This window comes from Glarea lozoyensis (assembly GCF_000409485.1).
Source record: "Glarea lozoyensis ATCC 20868 chromosome Unknown GLAREA7, whole genome shotgun sequence".
NCBI classification, from domain to species: Eukaryota; Fungi; Ascomycota; class Leotiomycetes; order Helotiales; family Helotiaceae; genus Glarea; species Glarea lozoyensis.
In genome coordinates, this window is record NW_007361002.1 from 2,912,173 (window position 1) to 2,929,496 (window position 17,324).

General features: G+C 46.0%; 9 protein-coding genes across 9 annotated transcripts; 6 read left to right on the forward strand and 3 right to left on the reverse strand.

Annotated features, from left to right (window-relative positions):
• Positions 1 to 284: 284 nt before the first annotated feature.
• Positions 285 to 1,157, forward strand: GLAREA_02137 (uncharacterized protein; the record flags this gene model as incomplete). Its single annotated transcript, XM_008089353.1, has 3 exons — positions 285 to 420; positions 470 to 762; positions 816 to 1,157. 3 exons carry the CDS (start codon positions 285 to 287, stop codon positions 1,155 to 1,157), a joined length of 771 nt encoding a protein of 256 aa, XP_008087544.1.
• Positions 1,158 to 1,808: 651 nt separating this feature from the next.
• On the forward strand, positions 1,809 to 3,083 carry GLAREA_02138 (NAD(P)-binding Rossmann-fold containing protein; the record flags this gene model as incomplete). The annotated part of the gene is made up of 4 exons (XM_008089354.1): positions 1,809 to 1,833; positions 1,877 to 2,236; positions 2,290 to 2,995; positions 3,047 to 3,083. 4 exons carry the CDS (start codon positions 1,809 to 1,811, stop codon positions 3,081 to 3,083), a joined length of 1,128 nt encoding a protein of 375 aa, XP_008087545.1.
• Positions 3,084 to 5,864: 2,781 nt separating this feature from the next.
• Positions 5,865 to 6,592, forward strand: GLAREA_02139 (uncharacterized protein; the record flags this gene model as incomplete). The annotated part of the gene is made up of 3 exons (XM_008089355.1): positions 5,865 to 6,142; positions 6,209 to 6,407; positions 6,458 to 6,592. The coding sequence occupies 3 exons, from the start codon at positions 5,865 to 5,867 to the stop codon at positions 6,590 to 6,592; spliced, it is 612 nt and encodes a 203-aa protein (XP_008087546.1).
• Positions 6,593 to 8,783: 2,191 nt separating this feature from the next.
• GLAREA_02140 (uncharacterized protein) lies at positions 8,784 to 9,365 on the forward strand (the record flags this gene model as incomplete). The annotated part of the gene is made up of 2 exons (XM_008089356.1): positions 8,784 to 9,012; positions 9,064 to 9,365. 2 exons carry the CDS (start codon positions 8,784 to 8,786, stop codon positions 9,363 to 9,365), a joined length of 531 nt encoding a protein of 176 aa, XP_008087547.1.
• Positions 9,366 to 10,057: 692 nt separating this feature from the next.
• GLAREA_02141 (Tubulin chaperone cofactor A) lies at positions 10,058 to 10,510 on the forward strand (the record flags this gene model as incomplete). The annotated part of the gene is made up of 2 exons (XM_008089357.1): positions 10,058 to 10,243; positions 10,337 to 10,510. 2 exons carry the CDS (start codon positions 10,058 to 10,060, stop codon positions 10,508 to 10,510), a joined length of 360 nt encoding a protein of 119 aa, XP_008087548.1.
• A 155-nt stretch (positions 10,511 to 10,665) lies between these two features.
• Positions 10,666 to 11,712, reverse strand: GLAREA_02142 (uncharacterized protein; the record flags this gene model as incomplete). Its single annotated transcript, XM_008089358.1, has 1 exon — positions 10,666 to 11,712. The coding sequence occupies one exon, from the start codon at positions 11,710 to 11,712 to the stop codon at positions 10,666 to 10,668; it is 1,047 nt and encodes a 348-aa protein (XP_008087549.1).
• Positions 11,713 to 12,148: 436 nt separating this feature from the next.
• GLAREA_02143 (uncharacterized protein) lies at positions 12,149 to 13,347 on the forward strand (the record flags this gene model as incomplete). The annotated part of the gene is made up of 2 exons (XM_008089359.1): positions 12,149 to 12,218; positions 12,263 to 13,347. The coding sequence occupies 2 exons, from the start codon at positions 12,149 to 12,151 to the stop codon at positions 13,345 to 13,347; spliced, it is 1,155 nt and encodes a 384-aa protein (XP_008087550.1).
• Positions 13,348 to 13,658: 311 nt separating this feature from the next.
• Positions 13,659 to 14,376, reverse strand: GLAREA_02144 (Ubiquitin-like protein; the record flags this gene model as incomplete). The annotated part of the gene is made up of 4 exons (XM_008089360.1): positions 13,659 to 13,743; positions 13,923 to 14,005; positions 14,153 to 14,207; positions 14,366 to 14,376. The coding sequence occupies 4 exons, from the start codon at positions 14,374 to 14,376 to the stop codon at positions 13,659 to 13,661; spliced, it is 234 nt and encodes a 77-aa protein (XP_008087551.1).
• Positions 14,377 to 14,968: 592 nt separating this feature from the next.
• Positions 14,969 to 16,928, reverse strand: GLAREA_02145 (MFS general substrate transporter; the record flags this gene model as incomplete). Its single annotated transcript, XM_008089361.1, has 5 exons — positions 14,969 to 15,219; positions 15,270 to 15,481; positions 15,533 to 16,065; positions 16,253 to 16,711; positions 16,770 to 16,928. The coding sequence occupies 5 exons, from the start codon at positions 16,926 to 16,928 to the stop codon at positions 14,969 to 14,971; spliced, it is 1,614 nt and encodes a 537-aa protein (XP_008087552.1).
• Between the last annotated feature and the right edge of the window lie 396 nt (positions 16,929 to 17,324).

A 17,324-nucleotide genomic window follows, 5' to 3' on the forward strand; every position in this document is an offset into this window, starting at 1 on the left:
AACAAAGATTGATCTGTTAAATGATCACACGTCAAGGATTTTATTTTGGATGGCAGTTTTGTAACCCGAAAAATCGACCATCTTCAATGCGTTATTTGCATGAATGGGCTCGCCAACCAAGAACCTTGATATAATTCTCCGACGGTAAGTTATGGTATGATATTCGGAATCTAATATGATATGGCACAGCTGCCTCTTTATCATATATGACCCGTTAGTCTCTCTTAGCCACCCCTCCATTTCTACTTGTCTGCAGAAGATTGCGCATTTCGTTAGCTGTCATCATGTTCAAACTCCATTTACTGCTTCTTCCTCTGCTGGTGGGATGGTCGAAAGCGCAAGCTGTCGTAAATGGTCAAATATGGACACCAGGCATCGTTTTGGTAGATGCGCCCCAGCCGAACACACCGTTGGGTGGTGGTGAGTTATTCGGTCTCGTCATCTATTGAAGCAGTTCTAATCCATCTAGATAAGCTACATGTCGCGCTCGATGTCACCTCGAACGGCCAACTGCAACTCCCACCGTACCCTTCGAACCCTACATCTGCGATTCACAACATCACGATCTTCCTCTCGAGCTATGTGACCGGAAAGAACTTCACGGTGTCAAATGGCACCGCAGGTGCCGGTAACGCGAGTTTGGGAGAGATCATGGCTCAGGAGCCTTCGAGCACAGTGAAGCACATAAATTGGATGTGGCCGGACTGCTTGGTTGGCGACGGAAATCCTGACGGATCAAACAGTTCTCGAGGAGCTTACAATGTATTTGGTTCTAGTTGTGCTGTCCAACATCACTCGCTAATGAAGATTTTCAGATCTCAATCCGACAAAACTTTCGCATGAACGGGTCGGAACTTTACACAATATTCGACCTGCCGATTGCAGTGACCAACAGCATTCCCGCCGATGTAGCTCGTCCTTCTTGCGATAGCCTCAACAATCCAATGCTCGATCAAGCCACCTTAGCCGCCTCTGCTAATACCTTTACTCGAATTGCTGGAACCATAATCGAGACAAACGGGCAGGGTTCTGGATTAGGAGGTAGCAAGCCGGGAGCTTCTGCTCAAAACGGGCTGGGAGCTGCTGGTACGACTGATTGGCATACAAATGTCCATGCTTTGTGGATTGGTACATTAGGGCTCTTCTTGCTCTGGTAGCTGTCCAAGTCGAACCTAGCGTGGATCTACTTGTCATTCGCTTGTAACGCTAGTCTGACAGGTATACTTGAATCTTACTGACTATTGTCATATATTTCACATCAGTTCGGCTTTCCTGCCCGTCACGCTTGAACATACATTTCCATATCTCGTATATATCGGCCATTTCTATATGTACGTTAGTATTTGATTAGCACAGTGGAGCAATCGCAATTGACGCATGCCAGCCTCAATGTGGCATAGCTCAACCCCGCGTTTCAACCTTGGGGGGCCGGATTCACCTCGGTACGCGTAGCTTCGTGTTCACCCACATGTAAACTGGGCTTTTGGAGACGCCCGAGATTGCTCTGAATGGCTGTAAATTCAGCCAAGCAGCAATTATGTTTCTCTCAGATATGCAGAGTACCATGCAGATTGCCAATACGGTAAGGTACAATCCCCGCACGCATTTGATATCTAGTCTAGACGAGGATGCTAGCTTCTGTCTCCAATATTGCCCTTCTTCCATCTTCTCTCTCCGTTATCAAACTACTACGACTACATGTTAGCAACTGGTAAGACTAGCCATTGACTAGTTACGAGTAGATTCAATTGTTTTATAGACACTGTCATACTAGCTTGCGCTACTAACCGTTAACATGCCTTTTCACAATGGCTGGCTGCCTCGCGAAGGTAAGTAAGTAAATTTTCACAATCAGTACATGTACTAACAGAATTAGGATTCAATAGCCAACCCCTAGGCGGCTTGCTCAAGAAGACAGCTCTTAATCCGGCGTTTACCCTTCTCTTCATTCTCCTCGCTCGATATACCAAGAAAGGCTCAGACTTAGCTATCCTCCATGAGACTGCGTTCTCCCGCCTTCGAAAGCTTTTCTATTTTGGGCTGGTACGATGGGCTTCTGGATATCTCGACACGGGTGTGCTGGACAATTGGACGAGTGGAGACTTTGACTGGACCAAGGAGATTGTATTAATTACTGGTGGTGCGGGAGGAATCGGTGGAGAGGTTGTGAAGCTGTTTGCGGAGCGAAAGATCAAGGTTGTGGTGCTAGATGTCATTCCTATGACATTTGAGACTCGTGAGTATCATTTACCTACTCAAATATGCTGATCAATTCTAACATTCCAACAGCCGAGGGCGTCTATTACTACAAATGTGATATCACTTCCCCCTCAACCATCGCCTCAGTCGCCTCCGAAATCCGCAAAGACGTCGGCGAACCAACTATCTTAATCAACAACGCCGGCGTCTGCCGCGGAAAAAACATCCTCGACGCCACCGAGAAAGACGTCCGCTTCACATTCGACGTCAATACTCTCGCGCACTACTGGATGGCAAAGGAATTCGTCCCGTCAATGGCCAAAAAGAACCACGGCATGGTCGTCACAGTCGCTTCCTTCGCAGCCTTCGTCACAGTCCCCAACATGGTCGACTACGGCGCCTCCAAAGCAGCCGCACACTCCTTCCACGAGGGTCTCACAGCCGAACTCAAAACCACCTACAAAGCACCTAAAGTCCGCACCATAGTCATCAACCAAGGCTACACCAAGACCCCGCTTTTCCAGGGCTACAATAATGATTCCCCGTTCCTGGTCCCCACCATGGAGGTTGAGACTGTTGCGGAGGCGATCGTGAAGAAAGTGTTGAGTGGCCATAGCGGACAGGTTATTGTCCCAGGCTTTGGGACGACGCTTACGATTTTGAGGGGCATGCCGCATTGGTATCAGGATCGGATTAGGAGTAAGGGCGCGAATATTATGCCGAATTGGAGGGGGAGACAGGTGTTGGATCCTAATGAGATAAAGGAGAAGGAGGAAAGCCAGGGGAAAGAAACTGAGTAAGCTCGCTTATGATGCCCTTTTTGTGTGTGAGACTGATGTTTGTGCAGATCGACGGTCTTAGTACCGCCTCATGAGGATACTTAGGCGGACGGTGATTCGAATTAATGTTGGGGGTGCTTCGTCTTGGTGTACTTGGGAGTTTCTCGTTTCTGAGATTTTGTCGATTTGCTGTTATGTCCCATATTTCAATCATCTAGTAACGTCAATGGAACCTAAAAAATCACTACCTTTACCATTCTCCCCTTTTCATCGAAAAAGCTAAGCGCAAGAGTCGATCTATTTGAAAAGTCTATATCTAGAAATTATCGCCTACTATCCACCCCCCTATTCCAAAAGCATTATTCTCAGATAGAGTAAACACCAATCACATGGCAATCGTTAAGCGAGTCCACCTGCAAGCTTCCAGGTTGTTGTCCTTGCATAGCTACTTACTGTCTGCTTTTTTGCACAGTACAGATGGATGATGCAAGAAATTGACATCATAACTCGCTGTCCTCACTCAAAGTTGTTGTTTCAATCCGGGGTTTGGGATTCCAGCTTGATTCAGGCAGGATTACTGGCTCCTTCTGGGGCGCCGGTTTTGGTCTCTTTTCATTCACACTTTGAAGTTGGTGGAAATTTCAAAATTGAAAATGTTGGTGGGAAGTTCGAATATGGGAAATATGAAAGTCGCATGTCTTTGCGTCTCATAGGTTTGGCAATTTCAGAGCTAGGAATGTTGTTGAATCGCTATAATATTATTAGTATCAGGCGTGCTGCATCAGCCCTACTTCTACCCATGCGCTTCAATTGATGGTATATGAGGTGGGAATGTTGTTGAGCAGCTGGATCATAGCCCAGGTTTGATGAGAGAAGAATTGAGAATGTTGTTGAACAGTTGAAATAGGTGGCAACCTGTAAAAAAAGGTTGGTGTAGTCAGATGGATCGAGTCCGACATTTTACGTCACATTTACATCATGCTTGTGATATTCCTCCTTTCCCAATCTTCGTTGCGTGGAAAGCACTCTTCAGCTCTTGGTTAAGGTGTAAATGAGCCGTGGCTAGTCGTTTCAAAATCTGATAATACCCCTGGAAAGCTCAACGATAAATAAATCGAACACTGTACACTTCATTTACAGAGATCTCAGGATCTCTCTCTTTTCTTTCTATGGAAGTCTTTCGTTAAGTCTTGTGGTTTCCCTCTGCACTGCGCTTTTGATTAGGTTTATCTCTCCAAGACTTGTTTGACAAGATATTCGAATCATAGGTGGCAATCTGGGAAGTGGTGATGGTTGGTGAGAAGTTAAACTGTAATTAAAATCCAACATACAGTACCAACATTCCATGCCCAAAATTTCCCTCCTTTATTGGTCTTCATTCTACATGACTCCTCTTCAATTCCTGATCATGATGCATGTGAGCTGCTATTTTGGCGTAGACCATAAGCAAGTCCGCAACCTTATATCCGATGCACATAAGGTGTTGAATTTCAGTCATTTATTGGACTCAATTCTAGATAACCCCTTTCAATTCCCCGACCACGATGCATAAATATTTCAATATAAATGGGCCCATGAACACATTCACACCTTGCGTTCTATGGATAAAATTCTGGGGGTTTTCTTCTTTTCACATGAACCTGACACTTTAAAAAAATCGATCTAGACGCCATTGAGCTGCATTTTGAATTGGAACGTGATCGGCTCCGACACTTTGCGTTATATTCAGACGTCCTTGCGTTATATTCACACGTCCTTGCGTTCTTTGGAGGACTCTCTCATGGAACTAACTCCCTAATCAATAAGTAAATTGTACTTGAGCTGTCATTTTACTTTAACTACGAACATGTCTAACACCTTAAAAGTTTTTGTATATACGTATCTAGAATTTCCTCTCTCGCGCACTACATCCTTTGTCGAACGGATTAGAGAGACACTCTTGAGATGAAGGCCCCAGCCTTATCATCGACTGCACAAAGTTCATTGGTGGGAAGGCTTTGGTCTCGATATAAAAGCGGATTTATTGGGCCAAATCCTTCTTGGGCAAGAATCGACTCGAGCTGGGCTGTTGCATTGTGTGGAGGTTCCCACTGCTGTTAGACGAAGCGAAGAGGAAATATAGTCTTATAGGGAGATGGCTTGGTCTTGAAAGAAGGAGCAAACAGGGCATGGTTTGTTTTCTGGTTAGGATATTTGCTTATGAGTATCAGTTAGAGTACTGGTCGCCCGGAAGAAGTCCAGAGCCCTCAATTCCAGGTTCTGTGAGGCTGCGATACGATTTGGCTCGGTTCTAGGTTGTGGCATAATATGCACAAGGCGTTCATAGCCGAGTCTGGATCGTTTGAGAATCTGAGGATAGGTTGAGGGCTTTGCGAAACCCTATGATCACTGATGTGGATGAACCTGAAAGAATGCATGAACCTACCTCTACGCCCGGGAGAGGTTGAATTACAGAGTGAAGTTTCCAATACTAGAAACACGGCTTTAGCTGGCCTATTACTAGTGACTCTTTCTTTGAGCGATTCTTGTTGTCCTGCAATGAGGCGTTCAGTATGCAGCTCGGGTGACCTTCAGACAGCCTCGTATTGGTGCCCGCTCCTGATGAGTTCACAGGACTTACGAGGCAGATTTCGCGCTAGCAAATGATAGAAGGAACATCTATCTATTTTGATTTGAAATTTTTTGGTACCCTTGCCAGCTAACCAACTAATTAATTCCTATCAGCTTGCTGGCACACCTCGAGTGGGGGCGTTCCCAGCCCTTAGCATTATATATTTGGTGAGGCGCCTCGCAATTTCCTGAGATATACACAAAAACTTGGTCCGAAACCTATTTAGACTATCGAAAAATCGCAGTATCCTGACACTTACAGAATCTTAGCACAAAATGGACGACTATACTGATGGTTACGGTGAAGACCCTGACTACCAGTGGGAGGAGCACGGCGACAGAGAACATCGCGTATATGGAGCAGAGAAAAGGGAAGATTCAGAAGCACGACGCGAAGAACATGAAAGGCAAACAGCAAAGGCAAGAAAGGGCCGGAAGGACGGGAAAACCAGGCAAAAGAAGGCAATAACTGGGACTGCTGAGAAGTTTCGGGCACGAGACAAGCTAGAAAATCCCCAAGAAGCTGCCAATACCGAATATTCATTACATTATAGGTATGAATTCCCTTTTAAGTTCTCTTACGATACACTTTCACTGACCTGAACTGCCACGTATAACAGACAATCCCAAAATGGACCAGATACCAGCTACCATTCCTCCGCTTCAGAACCCCGACACCATATTACTGCCGACATATACAGACAACAAGAAGGTTTGCAAACACGTCAAACGTTTCATCACATCGGAAATGATTTGATGCAAGTTCCGCTTGATGGGGGATCACATTTGCAGCAATATCAAGCTTTCCCACCTGTAGCCGTAAGTAGATCGAATTTATAGGTTGTATGGTATCCTAATCTGAGATTTAGACGTTCAATCCCAATGGCGCAGGCACTATCCACTATCAGCAGATGCGAGACGAAAACGATCAAATTATAGACAATGGGTTAGCTGTGGTTACCGGTGTAGATGAAGTAGAATGGAAAGGCAAATATCTTTATTGACAAGATCTGTGTTGCTTCGAGAGCTAAGGAGAGTAGTCAAAGCTTTGTTATAATGAAGGTGGAAGTTCATTTGACATGATATGTCTTTCGGTTATAGCTAATCTTCCGTTGCTCGTTATCCCCTGACCTTTTCCGCTTCGTCTCACTGGATGGTCCCAAGTTTATTGCGTTTGTGCGTCTTTCCTGAAAAAGAGAATTTCTGCTGATGACTACGACTTTCATGTACTGGATTACCGCTGTAATATGACGTGGCCTGTACAAATATCATCCCTTTCCGAAATCCCATGACAGCCACTGGTGAAATTATTGTAAGCTGAAGTACGTCTATATGTAAAGAGAGCCCTTGATTGATCTATGCTACTTCAGACTTTGAGAAGCCCAGCCAAAGTAATGTGGTAAGTTGTACAGCAAGGAGGGACCGGACTCGCAGCTTGAGAGAAAGAACAAGCACTTTGATCTACCTTCACATGTTCCAAGGACCTTCGAGACCATATCAATGATATCTACAAGAAGACTTCGTACCAGCCTATACAAGTTGGTTGGAAGATGGACCGTGTGAAGTGGAAATGTTGCATACCGTCTAATTCTAGCCAGTTGGCAGTCTCAAGAATGTTGTTAAACAGCTGGACTATAGGTGGCAATGCACAACTTCGGATTGTTGCATAAGCATTGCTTTTAATCATGTAATTAGTATGATATTCTATGAACGAGGAATGCTGTTTTACTCCTTAATTAAGATATACTAGTTTTATGTTTTTAATCGGTGGCTTTTTAATCTAGACAATAATTAAGCCCGACAATTGAGATTGTATTCGCAATCCCTTTATGTTTTGATATAATTTACTTCCAAAATTAGCTTTCGATTAAGAACCGCATAGGCTGTAATTCTGGTTGGTACTACAAGCAAGTCCACCACTGTGCGTTCGAAGCGTGTAATTATTAAAGTTTCCCTCTCTTATTGGAATTAAAGTTATATAAGTCCCTGTTGGTTCTTAGTCAAGATGTATATAAGCTGTGTTTAAAATGGGAAAACGATTGCGTCCGAAGCTTTACGCTAAGTTAAAATGTCCCTCACGTTTTAGAATGCTTTCTCGTAGGGCTGGCTATTGTATCCTCGATTAATATATATTTAAGCTACATTTTCTAGATTGGAACATGATCGAGGGTAACACCTCCCTTTGCATTCACAGCCCCCTCACCTTTTAGAGTACTTTCTTACGGAGATAACCCTCCAATCTACGCCCGATATACATTTGAGCTGTCATTTTACTTTAAACCATAAACATGTCCAAAACCTTACATTCTACTTCCATGCTTATCGGGAAACGCCTCACCCGGGCGTGCAATCATCTCTTTAAACCGCGAGAAAGTTACATACTATAGTTGACGAACTATAGTTTAAGAGTTTGGATCACAAAGATATCCAACACTGACAACATTTCATTCACATAACTCACGTTGGAGTTTCCTGGACTGTTAAGACCTTAAGATCAGATATCATCTCTTTACAATTCTCGATCGCTATGCATAAGAGCTGTATCATATGATCAAACCGGACACCTTGCATCCTACATAGAGAACTCTTGGGGTTTTCCTCGCTTGCACATGGAATCTGCTCTTTCGTCCCCGGCTAAACTTCTATTGAGTTGTATTTTCAAATGGATTCAATTTCCATTCCGACAATTCGCGTGTCATTCACACAGCAAGCCGCTGAGTTTGACCCCATCTCTCATAGAAACAAACCTGCAATCCTTGACTAATACGCTTCGATCGCTATGAATTTGAGCTGCATTTTGACTTGGACCATGATCGAGCCAACGCTTTGAGGCCATTCACAGACACAAATGTAGAAGGGCTCTCTCAATTCCCATGGCATTTAACGTTTCATCCCTTGATCAAGATGCATTCGAGCTGCATTTGAAATTAAAATTCACTTTTCCTTGCTGTTAACACCTCTTAAACCCCAAAATAGAGACTGTGATGCTGTGATTCGAAATGTAAATGTGCTCAATTGCAAATTGGCAGGTCTTCTGCTCCTGTATAAAAACTTCCTTTGTGCCCGGTGTGCTCGTTCTTCTTTCTCTCCATCTCCGTCATCAACAGTTCCAAGAATCTTGTGGATTCTTCCTATACTCCTGTCTTGATTTTGGATATTGCTTTGCTTTGACTTCTCGCCTCTAATTCCCAAACGATGGTTTCATTCAAGGCCATCTTCGCCGCCGCAATGGCACTCGCCCCCGTCGTCCTCGGAGAGGATGTCGTTTGGTTCGAGAACTACACCCCCCAAGAACGCTGGATCGTCTTCTCCTCCAACCCACCGTGGAACAACCTCCCCGATATCTACCTCCCAGGCGGATCTCGCCAGAATCCAGGAAAAGTCACCGTCAACTTCGATAACAAGGGTCCTGATGACCACCGAGGTAATATTCCCACCCTACCTCAAAGCTACATCTGACTAACTCTGCATTTAGACTGGGGCTGGCGTGGAAACTGGAAAGTCCTAGCACCGGGTCAAGACCACGGCGCGCTAGCCATCCTTGGCGAGGTCTGCTTCCGCTGCGACCAAGGCTTCAGGTACTTTGATGTCTCCGCTGTGCTTGATCCAAACAGCAACATTGGTGTTAATTATCTGTTCCCGTTCTACGACCATAGTCCCAATCTGGTGTCTGGATGTCCTCACTTCCCTTGCCCTTACTCGTACACCAAGTTCGATGATGTTCAGACGAAGGTTACTTGGGATACACATTTGGTTTGCCAGGTCAAGCCTTACTAAGTTCGTCGACCATACAGGTAAATTCTTCCAACTGACTGGCTGAACCTAATTACTAATTTCTGGTCGCTCTAGCTTTCAATCTTGGGGATCTACTTGACAGTCATCTGCTTTTATCTGCTGGGAGTTACTCGACTGCGACTTTGGATAACAAATTGATGAGTTTGATTCTTTGGATAGCTTTACCGTATCTGTCTTTACCGGGTCGATTTTTGGATATCTCATTGCAACTCGCTCTGACTTGAGCAATTTTGGATAGCAAGATACAATTGATCATTTTGCTTTTGGATGTGTGTTTGAGTGATGTTGAAGTGTAGGTGAAGTGTCTAAAACTTTCAAGTGACAAGGTGTTGTCATATTAGGGGTTCTCGCTTAAATGACGATTTATCACTTCTTTAGAATGAATTCACTTAAGGCCTTAATTCACTAGCAATGCACATTAAATCGAGCGGAAATTCAATGACTGAAAGTTAATTCCCAAAATTATGGTCAACCAAATCCAAGTGACCATCACCAAATGCTTCCATACCCAAAAACCAAAGCTCATGACCTTGAAGTCCAAATAAGGTTACCTTACTTCCGCCACCAAAACCCTGACTCGAGCCCCGCGCTCACCCCACCATAAACATCCCCATCCTCCAACAACCATCTCTTCTCACAACCCAAACCAGGCACCTCATTCTACAATTCTCAAAATGCCACCACCATCCCCCCTCGCCATAGCGACCTCTTCAGTAAACCGCCTCATCAAAGAAGAAGCGTCCTACCACCGCGAACTCCTCTCCCAAGAAGCGCGTCTCGCCAAACTCGAAGAACGGGTCGCAAAACTCGAAGGCAAGACGGACGAGGACGAGAATGCCGAGTATGAGTTGAAGCAGGAGGTACTTGGCGCTCCTCCCTATTTCAGCATCGTGTTTATGGTGGTGGTCGTGATCATATGGTGGGTTGCTGACTTTTGATTTTGTGGCGGACAGCGTACGGCGATTGAGGAGACTAGAGCCGTGTTTCCGCCGCTGAGACAGAGGATTGCGGATGCGGTTGCGAAGTTGGAGGATAGACTTGAGGAGGGGAAGGCGAAGGGAGGGAAGGAGGGTGAGATTGCTGCGGCGGAGGAGACTGTGGGGAGGGCGAAGGAGGTTGGGAAGTGAAGTGAGTTATGAATGTAAGGTTGAGATGTTGATGGATGGTTTATGAAAATGATACCCCGAAGAGAAATAGAGCATACGATTGTTTTTTAGTAGATGGGTATCATACTTTTCTATCTATTTTACATGGGCATATTTGATCTGGTGTGAAGATGATTCTAGGTTGTGTCCATCTTGTCTTCCGCCTCTCCTTCATCTGGGCTTGGCTCATCAACAGTTACTCGTGGAGCCTCGCCATCTGCCATGGGTGTATCAACAGTCTCTGATACCTTCGCAGTATGCTCTGAAGGTGTTACATCATCCCCTGCCACTGACGCTTCCCTTCTTCGTTCAGGGCCAACAGAACCTGCTCGACTCGTTGCTCTGCTTCCGCCCCTAGATAGTGCTTCCGTCGCCAACGGATGTGGTTTCGACGGTTCTAAACCGCCTTGAGACTGACTCTCTGGCGCTGGTGTCGCGTTCCTACTCATACTGGCAGGCTTGGGCGTTTGACCTCCACCAGATCCCTCACCAACCTCTCCATCCTCATCTTGATCGTCCATACCTTCCCTCCGCTCGACTTCTTCCTTTTCATCTCTAATGAGTCGTCGCAATTGCATGCCCTCCTCGACAATCCTTCCAAATTGTTCTCTGCGCTCCTTCCATGTCTCTCCATATGTAGCACTTTCTCTTTCCAACTCGCGGCATTCCTCCTCCAGCTTCCTCAGATTGATTTCCTGATCTGATCTTGGTCGCAATAGCTTATTATTTGTAATCTTCTCCGTCAACTCATCGAATTTCTTCCTTTGCGCCAAAGTCTTTTTGGCCTCTTCAAGCTGGACCCTCAAATGTGCGGTATTATTCCTAACTTCCTGCGCCGTATCTAAGATCCGCTGCTTATCCGCTTTATATCGCTCTCGCTCGCGTTCGTTGCTGTTGTACAAGAATTGAATGCGCGCCATACTGCTATCAAATGCAGCGAAGTCGAGGAGTACATCTTCGCGGAACTGTCGTCGCTCTTCCAATTGATTTTGGCGCTCAATCTCAGCAGACTCCTCCGTAGCATCCGGTGGAGGAGTAGGAAGCTTGCTGGGTGTTGAAACAAGTGATCCGGGTGTCAGAAGCCGTTTGGTGATGCGCTTGAATGGCTTTTCTTCCACATTCAAGAGACGGGTTCTGTGCAGCTCATCCTCTTCACGGGGATCGAGAGGTTGGAAGGAAGACATGAGGATAATATTGTGGTGTAAAATTTGGAGGAGAGCTTCTTGTCGCGTCTCCCTTAACATTGACGACTGAAGTTCTAGGCCGTCAATAGTTTCTGCCGTCGTACACCGCCAACAACCCACCATCGATTGTACCTGACTGAACCCCGGTCGCTCATCCGTCCTCCTACAATGTATTTATTCCCTTTGTTCTTCCACATATATGAATACTCGCCTGTTGAATCCGGCGCCCTGAATGAATAAAGCAGGCCCCTCGATTTTCTTTCAAAATCATTAATCACAGTGTTGTAATTCCATACCTCAAATTCCTCGGGAGACCACGTCAGCGCTTCGAATACCGAAAGTACGACTATTGCGGTTCTCTGTCACCTGTGCAGCACGAAGAACCCATCGTTCGACCTGCTATCACGCTTTCAGAGATCCCATACATACAGTAACAATGTATGCTCAACTGGGAGCCCCAAAATTGATTGACTCTTGTACTAGAGCATGTATCAAGAACATTCGGAGTAGGTACCCTTCTTAAAATGGAATGCAGTAACTAAGTCAATAGGTCTTACCGATATTGGTGATTTCGAATACCGGCAAATCAAAAATATCCTCGACCGCATCGACTCACCCGAACAATTGCATCAAATCGAGATCAACTCTCCTCAAATCCGAGGTGAAGATGCCGAGTTGTGGCAGAAATTCATAGCGCGGGACATACCTAATTGGAAACAAAAGAATTGGGCCCCCAAAAACCCTACGAAATGGTATGAAGTTTACGTCAAGTATAAAAAGGACCAGGCTCAGGAAATCGCTCGGGATGAGGAGATCCTGAGGAATGCGATGATGGGATTGAAGAAACACAAGGCTGGAAATGTTAGCCAGATCGTGTCTATCCGAGATAGAACCCTACCAAAACTGCCGCGAGACCCTAGGATGATCGCGAACAATGGCGGTGTTCCATTGAAGGGGAAGAGTAAGAACGGACCAACCTTGGCCAAAGCTCCCCCTTCGAGTTTGAATTGGACGGCGGGAAGTAAGACAAAGATGTCCGACCCCAAAGGTGTCCTCGCAAGAGCAAGACGGGAAGCCGCTCAAATCGCTCAAATGGGGAAGCTCGCCACGCCAACACATCAACTCGGACAAAGGAAGAATCAAATCAGACAAGCACCAGCTGGTATGGCGAATGAATACAGATTAGCCGCGCAACCAGCTCTCAAAATTCTGTCCGGCAAAAGAAAGACCACAGGCTCGTATAGTGGAGGAGTCGCTGGTCCCTCTTTAGAAGAGCGAGAAGCGAAACTTCGTGCTCTAACTGGTCATGCTGGGGCTACAGCCAATTATGTCGGTTCATCTGATGACGACGACGACGATATATTAGCTGGTGGCTATGAATACGATCAAGACGAAGAGGAAGAAGATGGCGATGATCTCTTCGACGAGAAACCGGAACGGTCGTCTCAAGGTTCTTCGCAAGCAAGTCGATCGACACCGAACAAATCTCAATCTCGTTCTATAGGGAGCGCCTTGTCACCAGCTTCAGGCAGCTCAACCAGGACTTCAAGTCCGGCACCGCTGAAACCGATGATGCCGAGGAAAAGACCTCCTGTTGATGTTTTCAATAGAGGGGCTAAGAAGGTGAAGAGGTAGGAAATTGGTGTTTCACAGTTTGGCGTTTTGGACATTGGGATGAGATGGAATTGGGGTTGGCTGCATTGGGACGGGAATTGCAATTTGGGATTAGGAGTCTTTTATATCGGCGTACTGGGGGACTCATACAGGCTTCAGCGAGTTTACAAATGCCTAACAAGAAATCAAATCGTATATCGAATCATCTCTTCATTCAGCGTCTATCGTGATATATCATGCCAAGCCAAACAACGCTTTCGTCATCATCTCTTCTCGTGTATCGTCCTGTATCTACACCATCCAGGTCTGAATCTGTGCTCCTCCCAGCCCGTCTAGTTCCCACCTCTCAGCGCAAGAACCAAATGCAGTGTCGCGCCGCCTAGGAGTTCGTATTCTTCTGCTGTTTTGTCATCGGCCCTATCCACAGCGTGTTAGCAGATCTTCCATATACTCTGTATCTCTTCTGCAATGTGCTGAATCCTCGACACGCCGTTGAGTTCTGCACATCCGGGTAGTGGTTGAATGTCCACGAGGATTGGGGTTAGATGTAGATTATGGACTGAATGTGGATGAATGGGATTGGAGGTCAAACGTACATTTGTTTCCCTCCGAAGATTAGTCGCTGTTGGACTGGTGGAATACCCTCTTTTTCTTCGACTTTTTCTTTGATTTGGGAGACCTTGGAGGAGGTTAGCTTCTTTGCACAGACTCGGGGTTTTGTATGGGGATAGGTGATGAGGGATGGAGCAGGAGGAGGAGGTGTAAAGAGGGGTGTTGGATATGGGTTGGTGTGGGATATGAGATTGTGTATGGTGTGGTGTCGTACCTTATAATGCGGTTCAATATCTAACTCGATTTCTTTCCCTGTGAGGGTTCTGACTCTGTTTGAGGATGGGCGTTAGCAGATACTCTTTCTAACAAATTTCCCTTTCACAAATCCCATAGATCTTCTTCCTCATAGCCATTCCCTCTTTCCACCCTCCTCTCCCCTCCTCTCCCCCCCCTTTGCCCTCTCCCTTTCCAACAGAAACCAACTTACTTAATAAGCATCTTGACTCCTTTCTAATCACTCCAACTTTCGATATCGCAGTCCCCTTAACTTCTTCACGAAATCGAAAACGTAAATTTCCGGCCTCGAATGTAGGAGCGTAATCGAAGTTCAGATGTGCAGAGATCGCGTGCAGGTCTAAAGAATTCGTGGAATAAGGTCGGGTTGGGGAGTGTAAAGGCAGGTGTTTTGATGGGATGGTGGGGTGAAGAGGATTCAGATTGCCTTCGCGTGCTTCGCGGGTTGGCTTCAGCCTTGTGGTGGGTGGGGTCTGTGCGTTTTTGGTGGGGAGTTAGGCAGCGCGGCGGGATGGGGAGTGAATGACTAGGTAGCTAAAAATGAGAGGTGGTTTAAGTGAATTAGAGTAGATTAGTGAATTTGGAGGGAAGATGGGTGAACTAAGGGATTACGTTATCTGAATATTGTGGTTGGGCGAAGTCGGTGGAATAATCCAATGAGAACATCATGGTGATTTCACCAGCAACTTGCTGGCAGCAAGTCACACTCTTCCTCACAACAAATCATCTTCATTCAAATATTCAGTTACTTCGATCCTACAAAGCCGGGTATATAACACCACCTCCAACTAGCACCCTAATAAACATATCTGAAATTCATATTCTCCTGATCCGTCAAATCATCAAACGCATGCACCATATCCACATCCACGCCCCCAATCCCCGAAGCCGCACGCTCCGCTTGAATACGATCTTTCTTCGCATTCTGGCTCTTCAGGTAAAATCTGAGGAAGATGAGAACGAGCACAAGGAGGCAGTAACAGCCCATGTGTGTAGCGAAAGCGATGAAGTAGCGGGGTTCGTCCCAGGCGAGGAAGACTTGGGGACCTAGTATAAGGGTTAGTGGGAGAATAAAGGGGGTTAAGAGGAGGACGAACCGATAGCGTTTCCGGTGGCCCAAGAAATGAAGTTCGCGGCTACGACGATGGTTTTCTTGGATTGACCTGCGATGTTGCGGGAGATGAGGGACATGGCGACGGTTTGGGCGGCCCAGAAAGAGAGGACTAGGTAGTATGAGAAGAGGAGCCCGCCTTGGGTTGCTTTGCTTGTGTTTTGAACGGTCATGAGGACTATGGTGCCGACGAAGGAGCTAGGATGATGTAAGTATGTATTTTGGGTGGGAACAAGGAGGTTGACTTACGGAATGACATAGACCATCATGACGAGAACGTTTTGTCCTGTTCTCTTGATAATCCAGTTACTGCTAAGCAGCACCAAAATGATGTAAGCACCCAAAACCATAGCGAGAAGCTGTGTTTGAAGCAGCGTAAACTTGAAGCCCTTGATAATGATATTGGCAAAAGCACCGAGTCCACTGGTAGGAAGTGTGGTGCAAATGGCAATCAAGCAATAACAGTACATCTGTGGGTCTTTGAAAGCTTCCACGACTTGATATCTTCTAAACTGTCTGTTTTGCACGCCGGTTTGATTGGAACGGACACGTTCGACCATGAGTTTCTTGTCTTCTTCGCTGAAGCACTTCGCGCGCATGGGGGAGTCAGGCATCCACCAGAGCACAACAATACCCCAAAGAACGGAGAAGGATCCGTAGGTGATGAAGATTGCTTGCCATGATTTGAGGGGCGAGTTGCCTTTTGGCGCGGATTTGATGAGGGAGAAACTGTAGGCTAGAAGACCGCCGACGATTTGTTGCATACCGTTCATCATGTACCACTAATTGGCAAGTTAGCTTGTGTAGGAGGTACTCTTGGCATAACAGTTTCCGAACATAGCGCAACACCTTCGATACACCGAAAGCAATTGACGAAATATTTCGTCAATTTCTTCGAGCAAGTACCGTGTTCCGAATGCCAGTTAAAATTGATTACCGCGAGTCAGAAAAAAGTCATTGTGGACTTACGTATGTAACAGTAGCTGCCTGCTCCTCTCGTTTGTACCACATAGAGCTCAAGAAAACAAAAGCCGGCTGACAAACTGCCTCGAAAATACCGAGTAAAGTTCTAAGGACAAGGATGTGGGTGAAATTCTTAGCCACAGAATGAAGGGCCAGAACGACTCCCCAGATAATGATGGATGAACCTAAATACTTGGCGATTGGAAGACGTTGAATCATGTAGTTGGTGGGATACTCGACAAAGAGGATGGCAATGTAGATACAGGTCGTCAACCAAGAGAACTGTTGTCCGACGAGATGGAGATCTTCTTTGACACCCATGATGGATGTGAAACTCATGGTTCCTTTATCGAGAGCCTGGAGGAAGTAGGTGAAGACCATGATACTGAGGACTCGTTTATCGATGAGTCTCTTGAGCCTGGAGTTCTCTTCTGGTGTGATATGAATGGCGACATCGCTGGTGTACTAATATAGATCTGTTAGTGATGCTTTGGCGAGGGAAAGAGGCATTTTGCCAACGAACCTTAGCAACTTCCGCGTCGATACGGTTGTAGTCGACGTGATCTTTCTTCAGGTCATCACCTCCCATTTCAATGTGAGAAACCGGGTCGACGTTTGCTTTCGAGATTCCTCTCTCGCTCCCGCCATCCACTTGGGTGTTCACGATCTTCTCTTCGGCCATATTTGAAATGATAGCACTGCAAGTAAACAGAACGATGGAGAGAAAGCAACCCGAAAAGTGGATGAAAAGCAGGTCTTTATCTACTCAGATACATATTGCACGAGGGGTTAAGCGATCGCCGTATACCCCCGGAGAAGTTGCAGGTCTGGGGAACATCCCCAGAAAGTTTCTCCGCAGATTGAACCCCAGACCTCCAACATCTCCAACTTTTTCACAGTTTTCGTTCGTGGAGATACCCATGTACATCGAAGCTACTGCCAACCCAAATTAAGCCCCATCCACATCTGACTTGGCCGGGCTTGTTTAGCTTGTCCCGTTGTGACAAGATATTCCAAGTCGGCAGGCTTATGCACCTTTTCACGTGCTATTCAACCTATCGGACCAAGAAATACCTCC